The sequence below is a fragment of the Nymphalis io genome, chromosome 8 (genome assembly GCF_905147045.1).
Source record: "Nymphalis io chromosome 8, ilAglIoxx1.1, whole genome shotgun sequence".
Lineage (NCBI taxonomy): Eukaryota > Metazoa > Arthropoda > Insecta > Lepidoptera > Nymphalidae > Nymphalis > Nymphalis io.
The window spans coordinates 3,019,063-3,032,354 of record NC_065895.1 but is presented as its reverse complement, the minus strand read 5'-3'; the positions used below and the strand labels follow the sequence as shown (position 1 = coordinate 3,032,354).

Genomic DNA, 13,292 nt, shown 5'->3' with positions numbered 1-13,292 from the left:
GCTACTACAGCCGTCCGTCTATTCATCAACGTCCGAACTCCGACCTTTGCCTGCTTTTACGTTTACTTTCCGCATTTACGGCCTCTGCCGGTTGGTTATAATATTTATAAAATTAGGCCACCGTTTAATGAAATCCATTAATATACCAACGCTTAACCGTATTAAAACCGAAGGTGCTGCTAAAGCGTAGAATATTCTAATCATATCATTTTTGTAGGGCATTTATTTGCTGTTTAAGGTTATATTTATTGGTTATGTTACGTATTTCCATCGGCTCGTAAGTAATTTTGTTTTGATTCGAAAACAAAGTCCTCACGAATGTCGATTTATGTTAAAATATTTTCTACTGCAGCGCTTCTCTATAAGAACTTACTTAATATCTCACTCGTAAAATACTATGCTATTTTGATGCTTGTATTCTTTAAATTGTATGCTTATTATATGAATGTCGCATATCACTTTTTCTGATATTGACAATCGTGTTCTGCGGTGAATTTCGCGTTTGTTTTTACGGACTAGGTCAACCGAAGTGTAACATGTAGTTCCCAATTTTATTGGATGCAATTTTAGACCGGTTTTCTAAGATTTTTTAGAAAAATATATTTAAGTATCACTATTGATATAGTTTAGCTTCAGGAAAATAGAAAACCCCTTTTGTCATAATTATGATATTATTTTTGCATAAATTCCTAGTATCGATATTCATTAACTTTTTCCTTTAATAAACATTTGATTGAGGAAATCACTTCAAATAGCTAGCATGTGTAGTTTTTAGTGTTTTTCCATTTACCATAATCTCAAGAACAAAATTAACAGACGCATTTTTTCCAATATTAATCTCTTAAGTGATATTTCGTTCTAGAGTAAATAAATTTATGATAATATTTTTGATAAGAAAAATGAAATCGCTACAAAACTATATACTCACATGTTTTTATAAAATATAAGTTTATTTCAGCTTCTAAAATTATGAATGTTTAATTTTAGAATTATTGTACCCACGTACAAACACTTTCCATTATTCAAGTACGTTTTATGCAAATACAAATATTCCACTTCGAAACGAGTTTTTGTCGTCAGTAGTCGGTGTCGATGATCTATCAATGTCACCTTTTTCCCTGTTTTATGAAAAGCATTCTAGTTTAGAACATCGGACAGGAAGAATGCGAGCAAGAAATTGCGGCAACGCAGCTAAATTTCGTTCTTTGTGATTTAGACGACTGGAGAATATTCATGATACCGCTACGGTAATTGAGAATGGACGTAGGTTAGCTGATGAAATGCTCATTGTTTTGGATCGGACTGTCCGTTTTTTAAACAATGCCAAGAAACTGGCTGGAGACACGCGTGCATTTAAATATTTTGCTTCGATTTAACAGTTGAACAGCTCAAACATTTATAATGAATGATAATAATATTTTACTTACAGCTTAAATACACACAATTCTAGCATATCTACGGTTTTGATCTGATATGGACTAGATACGACTTAGTAAGGTAGGACAAAACAAGTGGCCCGGTTACATCTTTATTAGCTTATATTCTGTATAATTTTAGGTATTGTATACATTTTAAGTAAAAAGGAATTGTAATTTGTATGCAAGCTGTTAGAAGTCGGAGCGTGCGGTTAATGATTTATTGGTGACGACGTTCATGAGTAAAATGTCCGATAGCCAACTGTCTCTCGTTCATCGATCTGATAATAATGTATTAATCGCGGCATTCACAATTTGCTAATGTCTGTATAAAAAAATTAAAGGACTTGCAACTTAATATAGTTGACAGACGCGAAACAGTTTTATTCGGAATTGTTTCATTTTGAAAGTAACATAATATATTATGTAACGTTTCTTTTCTTTAAAGGTATAAAGGTTGAACAGAAATTTCACTTTGATATTTTACTCTTATCGCGTCTAAGGTCTAATAGATTAGATACTGCCCGTGTCGTCTTCCCGTCCCGTCCGAACCACACAAACACACACAAAAAAACATCAAATTCGGTCTAGCAGTTAAGAAGTTAGGATTGACTTTTGACTTAAGAGTACTTCTCCATTTTAGAATGTACCTATTAAAAAATTCTATACTTATGGACATAAAATATATTTTTGTACGATTTACCGTGGTGGACTTTAGAATACATAAAATTACGATATAAAATATAGTATATTTGCTTGTATATTAAACGTTATGGATTTTAATGTATATTTATAAAAAGTGGCACGTTGATATTTACACCAAGTACGTAAGCCAGTAAGTGCGCAAGTTATTTTAATAAGATCTCCAACAAGGAACACACATCACAAGCTTTAAACACATTATACGAGTCTATAGTGATTAAAGTATAAGTCTGTGTGCTCCCACATATATACGAAACCACAGCATCCATCTTATATAAATAAGTAACAGCTAATATAATAAAATTAAAATTAAAGACAAATTAAAAATGATAATTTCAGAACTAAAACAAAAAACAAAACTTCTTATGTTAATTGACTAAAATTTAGTAACTAAATACGATAATAATATATCGTTTTCGTAGAAAGAGTTTTTATAAACCATCATTATTATCCTAACTATTTTTATTATAAAAGCAGAAGTGATTCTGTTTGTTATGCTTTCACGTGGATGGCTTCTTTCTCCAATATATTTATGGAATTTGAGTAATAATTTTTTACTTAAAAGCAACTTAGCAAGTTATTTAATTAAGTATAAAGTTAATTGCAATTTAACACGGTATTATCAGTATCATTCTATAGCTATCCACAGTTTTCAAATCAAAATCAGTTCTATCATAAAACGTAATAAATAAAACTTACGTTTCCTTCTTATTACGATACGTACTATAGATTCTATATTTGTCAAAATTACGTATAAAGGTTTTTTTTGTTAACATATTCGGGTTTAAAGTGGTCGGGTGCACAGCTGCACCGCATCCGGCCCAGCCGCCGCCACATCGTGCTTCAGTAAACACAAGTGCATCCTAACCTCAGACCAGTGAGTGCACTAGATGTGGCGTACGCTCATACCATTTTTATTTTGTTTGTTATTGATATGTACATTATATCATGACAAATATCCTGCGATTAACAATGTATTGATTGGTATAGTTTTTGACTGTTTACTTATTGCATTGATTTGTTGAACTCTCCAATCTATTCCCTCATTCTCATAATCCGATGTGACGGTAATCCGTAACGATAGGAGATATGAAAGAGACCAAATGCAGGACCTTAATCTTTAGCGGTTTTCCGAGAGATGTGTAATATCCAGGATTGCAGTTGCTACTAAAAATTTTTGTCAGAATAATCCGACGATTTATATGGATTTTGCTCGACCTAAGATTCACACCTTACGTCGTACCTTATTGCCTTGGTGTCTGCAGGCATATTGCTTAGTCATTAGAACAATGAAGTGTTTAATAGTACAATATAATAGCTATTCTACATCATATAGCGTTAGCATCGTTTGATAAATTATCTAAAAAATAGATGCAACTCTTTTCCGATGACAAAGTCAAATATAATTTTTTCAAACATTGAACAGGGTACAATAACAACAGCCTTATCAGTACTTTGAAACTGTAATTATAAAGAAACTAAGAACCGCGTATTGGTTTCCGCGAGGGTCGAGATCAGACAAACATTAGTTTCAAAACTAATGTTATTGATCATTGTATTTTATTTAATAGTAAAAGACTTTTATAATATAATGAAGTAAAGTATCATAGGTTCATTATATTTTTCCTTTCCGCCTTCCATTCATCTTCAATGTACTAGCAACCATGTGATTATAGATATTATATCCCTTGTGCCTGTAATGTTTGTTATTTCTGTCTATCCATGTTTCGCACACGATTAGTGCAGAACACGAACACGTAGTATTATGATTATTATACGTATTTTACTGAACATTACAGACCGGATGACTTAGTGGTTAAAACACGTGAATATTAATGGAAGATTGTGCATTCAAATCCAAGCCTGTATGTATCGCTGAGTGTTTTGTGCTTAATTTGTGTTTATATTTCATTTCGTGCTTAAGTCGTGTATTAAATTTTGCCACATGGCTGCCGCTTTTAACCTTGCACAGCAGTGGGATTAATATGTTTTTACCACTTTTAATTTTGCATCCCGAACCGGTGGTGACTTTATTTATATATATTTTTTCTAAAATGATGTTTGATGATAAAAACCTCCTTGTCATCATGTAATAGGTATGTTTTGAGTTTGATTAGATGAAGCCAATGAGATTTCCCATGGGAGTATATCAATATGTGATTAGTATATCTATCTAAGATGAATTTCCCTCGTAAACTTTATTTTATCGTTTCAATCTATTTTAATTGATATTACAATACCCCTACAATGCCGCTACAATGCTGCTTAGTGATCACGTGTGTGGCAAAATTTCAGTGAAATAAGACACATGCTAGATGCATGAAAATTCAGTGATGCTTGCCTGGGTTTGAACCCGCAATCATGGATTAAGATTTACGATTACTCACCACTGGGCCATCTCGGTTCTAGCTATAGTTGCGACCATAAAATTCATTTCGTCTAAAAAACCTTACGGACGCCAATCACGGGAATTTCCTGACAAATATCCTACATGTATCATTTTCATCTATTCTAATTTTATGAAGCCGAAGAGTTTGTTTGTTTGAACGCATTAATCTCAGGTTCTAGTAGTCCGATGTGAAAAAATCTTATTGCGTAAGATGATAACCCATTTATTGAGAGACTAAATACGCGCGGTTCAAGCCGTAACGGTTAAGGTGGGTGACAACGCGCATAGAAACTAGTGTTATGTAGATTACAATTCCAGTCAATTGATATAAACATTTTTAACTGAAAATATTTTATACTATTATATGTAAAATGAGCTAGTCACTTATTATAATTACGATACTTTATGTATTAGCCCCAAACATTCATTCAATTGTGGATTTGATATATTTGTTTCGAATGTCGAGGTCGAGGTATTACATTTTCATGAATTACAATTCTCTTTGATGAGAGACCCGTGCCAAGTTGGACTTTCTAATTCATACACATCAAAAGTTATGACGTCACAGATTACCAACTTCGCTTTTAATGAAGAGGAATATCGAGGTTTCTATGACACTTCACTGACACTGTTCTGAAAAGAACGCTACGATATACGATATATAACGCTACTATATATATATTAAAAACAAATATTCTTATCGTCTTTTTTAATTATTTTTTATGAAATATAATAATTTAATTTTATATTAATAATTCTTTACGAATAACAGTGTAACTAAAAGTCCCTTGAAAGTTGCCGGTTGTGTATCAAGTGGTAGACGAAAATATACTTCAAATCTTTTTGTACTTATAGTGATAATTCATAACAATACTTTATTAAATTTATAAGTCCTAAATATGTTACCATTTTAGAGCGGATGTCTTTTCTTAAATATTTGTAATCTCTTAACCTTTCACAAAATATAACTCTAAGTAACGCAACAAGTCACAGACGCTTGAAGCATGCCCCTTGTGTCCTCCAAATGTACTGTACACTGAACAAAATTCACATTTGTATCTTACATTATAGATCTTATGTCTAATGCAAAAAGGGTCATTCAACACCCAACATTGAACACAGCAAAGGGGGTGGAATCTCAGCCCCTCTGTAAATAATTACGTCTGCCCACTACGACGCCACGAGGGCGCATCCCCTAGCAGTTTTAAGCATGGAACCCTCGCTTTTATGTTTCCTTTGGCTTTTCGGGAGTCCCAGTGATAAAAGAAGAGAATAGAAGTCCCTTCGTTTCCTACTCATTACTTAGTATACGAATTTAATTGTATACAATTCACGATACCTTTATTTCTAACTCAACTTAGATAAAAACATGTTTAATTTTAATTGGTATTATTTCTTGCATCTTTAACTTGTGGCAAACGAAACTGTCCTAACAAACATGTTCTGCACATTATGTTTTTTATTTTTTAAGAGAGTTTTTAATTTTTTTAATCAAATCAAATCAAAAAAATTACTCTTTTCATTATTTTGACTATTTGAACAAAACAAGACCGTCTTTTGTCAATTATCGATAAAAAATCTATTTTATCTCTTTCGTGAGTAACTCGAGTACGAATTTTCAAGTCCATCAAAAGTACAATTAAGATTTATGTCAGTCTTAGAAGGAATTGAAACGTGATTGCTCAGCTTTTTTCACTAAAAAAAAGAAAGTTGGTTTATTACGAAGGTCTGATGTACCGACTGACTGGCTGACTTTGTGGATAACCTTTACCTTCCATTAGTCGAAATAAACGCGCGTAGCTTACGAAATGCGCTCGTTAGGTCGTAGCGAACCTTGCAAGTAAATGTGAGACTAGATCTTGCGGTTCACCTTAGGTGGTATCGGTGGTATATATTAACTTACGATTTATTATAATTTATTCTCAATAATACAGATAAATAAACGTCATTATTAGATGAGAATTTCCGAATTAATGAAGATATATATATATATATATATATATATAAATATGAGTCTATATATGAACACGCTACAAATAAAAATAATACCACTTTAAAAATATTTTCAATAAAATATCGTACTCCCAAATTATATATTTTACTTTCAAATCAGTTTCGAAAGTTAAAGGTAATAAATTTCTAAGCGTATTAATTGTTATTTCTCCAAATGCTAGCCAATTGCGATATAGTGCACAAGTATGTGCGTTTATAGTTTCATAGTCCAGTAAGATAGCGACACAGCGACAGATACTGGACCGACAGCTTGCGGACCCATGGGACTTATATGCAAAATTTAACTTCCGAAATCCATGCTGAAAGACTTTTCTTTACCTTAACCTGACTCGACCGACTTGATTTGAGCCTGAACCATTTATGTTTACGATAATTGATGGATTTTCCCTTCTCGTAATATATACTAAGCACTAAATAATGAAGCAAACCAATCAGGACAATATGTCCAATTACATTGTTATCATGTCCGAATACTCCCAAGCTAATCACGCAAACATAAATAAACAAACAGATACATATATTATTAATGTGTCCGTCTAAAATGTAGTTCCTAGGTGTAATATATCAAATAGAATTTGCATTCAACGTTCACACGATGGAACATGCATCTTTGTATTCACTTGGAAACGGCTAGTGGATTCTCTTTTTGTTGCAAGATATAGGTCAAAAGTCACCTGACGTAAAGTTATTTATTACTGTCCACGGACCTTTTCTTTTGGATTGGAGTGTCCGTCTGTTTTGTGATTCTAGTTTTTTTTTTTTTTGTATTTGAAAAGCGATTTTCTTTGTTTAATAATTCTTTTGAGGATTTCAAATTATTTTTCGGATTTCATTTCATGTAACTATTTTTGTAAGAGTTTTTACCATTGTTATTTCAAAGAAAAACTGAACGTGTCGATTTGGCAGTTTTTAAGTTTTGTAAGCGTTTAGGTAATTATATAATACCAATATACTACCAATTTAAAAGAATTTGTGTATACAATTTGTGTCATTAATATCGTAGTTTTTACAGATTGTATCTCTTTTTTATAAACTCTGACAGTAATTAAACGTTCATTAATTATTCAAGTATTGTGTGTAAAGGCCAGTTATCCAGGCTTAACTATATGATTTATTAATACTGTGACGTCATCGTACATCTCTGTTATAGACTGGGATATGACTCTTAAATATTATATCCATTGCGGTAGTTGATATATGGAAACATATTTGTCAAGGGTAATAGTGACATATATGGTAAGTTAATACATGTCAAGGTTTCAAGGGCAATAAATTCCCATTTTGTACGCCGATATATAAATATTATATGTATCGTAATATATCTAGTCATATCGGGTATCATATATATATTTATCTCGGTACTTATGGTTTGGACTTAGATACAAAAAGTAGAGTGCTAAGATTATCATATTATATTATATTGAAAGTGATTAAAATAAGAACTTAATCTAATGTGAGTTAAGAACATCAAGAAAAATAATAACCTGTAAACATCTTCCACGTTTTAAAGCGAATAGCAATTTATATGAAGAAGACAAAATTGAGTTTCGAAACTAACCGCAACAAGTGCTGCATAATTCCGCAGGTAGCGTGTCCTCTAATTTTGGTAATGGCCACTGGGGGCGTACCTAGCGAGATAGCACTGACGGCCGTCGGTACTCAGAATTCCGTACCTCGGAACCCAAGGGTGGGGACATTCCAAACTCCATGGAAAACACCCACCACCACTGGGTGTTTATATTACGCCTCACGCCGTTGCCCACATCCAATACTGACTAATTTTGGGTGGTTTTGTGCTCATTAGCGCTACCTGCGCTTTACGTGTTTGTTTGTGAAAGTCCTATTACTGCTGTAATGGGCAAAACCGCTCGAATTAATGCTAGATGTGATTATGCGATGTCCGAATGGTGTTGCAAATTTGCAATTGCCTATAATGTATGCAATCATATATGCCCATGAATTAATTTCTCTCTAAAATCCATAGTGTTGTAATTTATTTTGATGTTTAATAATTATTTAGTTTCTCTTTATGATTACGTTAATGATTTTAATGTATTGTAGATTAGATTACAAAGTTTTTTTGAAACCAGAAATATTTAAATAACTGTCAATTATTTGTACACATGCTACCATTCATTTCTGCGTGACCCTCACAAATACGAATAAAATCCTTTGTAAACACTTCTAATAATGTCTTAATTTCAGATAATATTTCATATAATTTCCTTAATAATAACAAAACAGTTATGTAATCACGGAGCTGCTACAGAGCGACCTGCATAAGATAATCGTGTCGCCCCAACACCTCTCCGCCGACCACATCAAAGTCTTCCTCTACCAAATACTCAGAGGTTTGTTTAATATTTCATTATACTGGAATGCTTTTGAAATAAGGCTTTAATGGGTGGAGGAAATTTTGCGAAAGCGGGTGTAAGGTGGGTTTAATATTCACTTATAACTTTCATAAATTGACGTCAAAGTCAAATATTTTGCTTATTTTTCTTAATATTTTCATTTATAAATAACTTATGCAAAAATTAACAATTGACGTAAGTTTGGTCAATGTAAGCACAGAATGAATAACATTTTTATATTTCAACTTAAAAATTTAATAATGTTTGTCAAGATTAAAAGTCTTAGTTGCCTTTAAACTTTTTAATATATGTATATACATACATATATTAAAAATTATAATTATTATTATTATTAAATAAATATATATATTATTAAATAAATTAAATAAAATACAATTTCATATCTTTGCTAATTGCATGTGGTTATGAATAAGTACTAAAATGTTATCGAATTAATTATGAAAAAGGTTCGTACGTGCCAATGTTCGGGTTATTTTCCTTTGGAGAATATAAAGACTGGAGCTAGCTCGTCGTTTTGAGTTTAACGTCTATAAATTCAAGTTTAAAACAAACCAGCTCCCGAGAGTACGACGGCCATGACCAGGATACTCGTAAAGTTAAAGCAACTAGCTCTATACCGGCTTTTTCCATTTCCACCTGGCTTAAATCAATTTAAACTACTAAGAACGAAAACTTTTCAACTACGCTCAATGCTGAAACTTAACGGTGGGTATTCTTGCAATTCACGTTTTAATTATCTTTTTGTTGAATTAATTCAGATCGTTAGTGTTTTTAAAGCGTTTCGCAGGGATTCCGTCACCCGATTTCATATTATTAATTCTCGCAATTATTCCTCTGATAGCGAGAGATTTCCCTCGAGTGAAACGCGCGAAGGGAATCCAGAAAAATGCGATCGTTAAGCTCCCGACGCTCCGAGTTTAATTAAAAACTTTATAGTTGCCTTAGTGGTCTCGGCTCTAGTAAAACGGATAGGCGTCCTTTGACAGCGTTACCGCCACTATCTAAAAATTATGTGCCTACATTACTTGGTTAATAAAGCTTATTGAAATGACAAATTGCAAAACATCATCCAAATAACTCAAGAAATTGGTATATATTTTTTAATAGAATAGATTGGCGGCAATCATATGGGCCACCTGATGGTAAGTGGTCACCAATGCCCATAGACATTGACATTCTAAGAAATGTTAACCATCGCTTACATCGCCAATGCGCCACCTACCTGGGAACTCAGATGTTATGTCACTTGTGCCTGTAATTACACTTGCTAACTCACTCTTCAAACCGTAACACAACAATACCAAATACTGCGGTTTTACGGTAGAATAGATATCATCGGAAGATGAGTGGGCGATACCTATCCAGACGAGCTTGCGAAAAGCCCTACAGTAACAGCCTGTTAATGTCCTACTGCTGGGCTAAGGCCTCCTCTCCCTTTTGAGGAGAAGGTTTATAGCTTATTCCACCACGCTGCTCCAATGCAGGTTAGTAGAATACACATGTGATATAATTTCAATGAAATTAGACACATGCAGGTTTCCATATTCCAGGTTTTATATAGAACTCGATTGTAAGTTTTAATCGATTTAAGTTTAATATATCTTTCTAATCGCGATTTGAACTGTCCCATCACGTTGATGCAACATTTACACTCGTATTATTTATGCACGCACCAATAGTTTCCGTTGATCGGTTCGGTCTCGTCGATAGCTGTGCTAGGTATCTGCGTAGGTATGCTAATGTTGCTCGTTCGATATTAATAATGTATGCGCTGTTCGTTTGGTCGCAACTCGTAAGCCATCGCTCCACCGATGACTTCGTCTTTTATAATATAAAGGTACTTGGAAGTTATGTTTATCCTTGAATATCTAACATACAATTAAGGTCATATGCACATTACCTGTTGTAATAATGTTTTTTCTTTGCTTGGCAACTTTATAATAATTATTATATATGTATAAATAAAATAGTATTTTTTAATGTCATTGTTCAATATAATTTCGATACTAATTTTGCATCGGTGAGAGGATTATTTTAATTGGTCGGTTTCACATAATTCCAAAATTTCAAAATTGTTAAATAAGGCCAGTTAAAAAGGCTTAATTAATTTTGTTTATCCAACGAAACGAAGAGATATAATCGCAAAGCCTGTGCGGCGGTAACGAGCGAAATTATGGAAATGCGGCGCGGCTGGCGTCCCGGTCTTTTGCTACTCGTATGTAGCTAACGTTATTTATGTGCTAGATTTTTTTACCCAGGAAATCTGCGCGGTCCTCAGTATAAGCTACTAGGGGTTTATTGTGATAAATGTTCACGATTTGCAAGACCAGTTTTCAAGTGCCTTATCGAAGTTAATTTAAAATATCAATTACGACTCGACTGATGCTTAGAATATTAAATAGAATAGGTCTTTTTGATATCATATTTATTGCTTAAACGAGATTTATTGTTATAAATAATGAAAATATTAATTAATTTTTGACATTAACACCTTAAATTGAAAAACTTTCAGACTTAACGAAATGGTTTAGAACTAATCTTATCAATAGGATTTTGCTTCGCTGCGCAGGTTAAAATTTTAACCGTCGCGTCGAACGTCTACTGCGATCTCGTTAATGGAATTCGTTCCTAGCGTCAGCAGATTTGTCGGTTCGATAAATATAACGTATTAGTTATAAAAAATCTCAAGACGTCAAAAACAAATACATTGGTATACATGTAGTGCCTAGAAGTCTTTATCTTTACGTCTTAGCTACCTTGCAGTCTCTTTAGCTTATTTAAGAAGTCACACACTAGTTATTGTTTATATATATATATAAATCTGTTCAATTATTATTATTTATATACTATTCATGTTATAACACGAATTAAAGTATGAGAATTTCTGAAACGTCCTTTGATATAAATTCTTGGTTTATTATTTAATATTCCATGTTTGTCTAAATCCATCTCGTCCGTTGTTTTGTCTTGATGTTTCATTGGACTGTAGTTGTTTGTGGCTAGATATGTATGTTTGGTGACAAAATAAATATGAATATAACACTTGTATTGCAAATTCAATAGTATAGAACATTTTACACCTAAAATAGTAGACAGAGGCAAATGTTTTGATTAGAAACTAGTTGAAAATATCATCAAATAAATATATATACATTCTAAGACTGTAAAGGACGATCGGAACATCATTGTGCAACTGTAAAACGTCCCATTTCGGAGCGGTCACCCTAACGGTGCCCGGTGATGCAGGGCGTTAATTGTGAAAGCCGTTCCATCCTCAACGTGAGAGCGATGCACGAGCAAGCAATATTGCTTGCTACAAGTGCGTGTGCAAACATCACACCCTGTTACTGTTATTCCTTGTTCCAAACATATTCCATTTGGGTTGCTTTTTTGTCTTATATCTGTACCAGTCATTAAAAGTTTACTAATCATAAAATATATTTTTTTTATAAATATAGGTTATAATTAATTATTCATAAAGTAAAGTAATCAATTTTCTCTAAGCTTCAATAGTTCCACTATTGACAATTCTTGTTTTTATCGATCATACGATTGTAAAAGTTTCATGTAGAACAGCAACTGCTCTCAAATGTCTCGTCGCTGTAATCATAAAATAATGATGACCTTTTAGTTTAAACTTTTAATATTTTTGACGTCATGTTTTTTGTTAACAGGTCTCTAATGAAACTTCTGCAGCAGTTTTTGTCTAAGTTTTATTTCTGAGAAGCAAACTTTAAACACGGCTAGTGTTATCTTATAACCAGACTAAGTAGACTGATCATCTCGACTAAACCACTAAATCGATCATAGCATAATTTACCATAGATGTAGCTTGAGATGTGGATGAGAACGTCGGCGTATAAATAATGAAGATTTACGATAAAATAAATTAGATGGAGTCGTAACAAATATCTAGTTGAATAGTATATCAGTCATGGTGACAGAATTGACTTAAATCTGAAGCCGAGATGGCCTAGTGGTAAGAACGCGTGAATCTTAACCGATGATCGTGGGTTCAAACCCGGGCAAGCACCACTGAATTTTCATGTGCTTAATTTGTGTTTATAATTCATCTCGTGCTTAACGGTGAAGGAAAACATCGTGAGGAAACCTGCATGTGTCTAATTTCATTGAAATTCTGCCACATGTGTATTCTACCAACCCGCATTGGAGCAGCGTGGTGGAATAAGCTCCAAACCTTCTCCTCAAAAGGGAGAGGAGGCCTTAGCCCAGCAGTGGGACATTAACAGGCTGTTACTGTACTGTACTAAGTAATTAAAGTAGGTAATATAAGTTGAGTTTTTAGTAATTAGCACCACGTTGACCGTAGTCAAATGAGTTCAGCGTATTGTCCCCGCAAGGAGCGAGGACTACTGAGCGTCACGGTCGAGTGCGCGG

General features: G+C 33.3%; 1 protein-coding gene across 4 annotated transcripts in view; it reads left to right on the top strand.

The window, feature by feature from the left end:
- The window catches only part of LOC126770195 (serine/threonine-protein kinase NLK), a 117,445-nt gene that overhangs the window by 89,845 nt on the left and 14,308 nt on the right, over window positions 1-13,292 (top strand). For all 4 annotated transcript variants that reach the window (XM_050489451.1, XM_050489454.1, XM_050489450.1 and 1 more), the window contains exon 4: window positions 8,764-8,870. In XM_050489451.1, coding sequence (XP_050345408.1) covers window positions 8,764-8,870 — 107 coding nt within the window. The remainder of the gene's footprint in view (window positions 1-8,763; window positions 8,871-13,292) is intronic.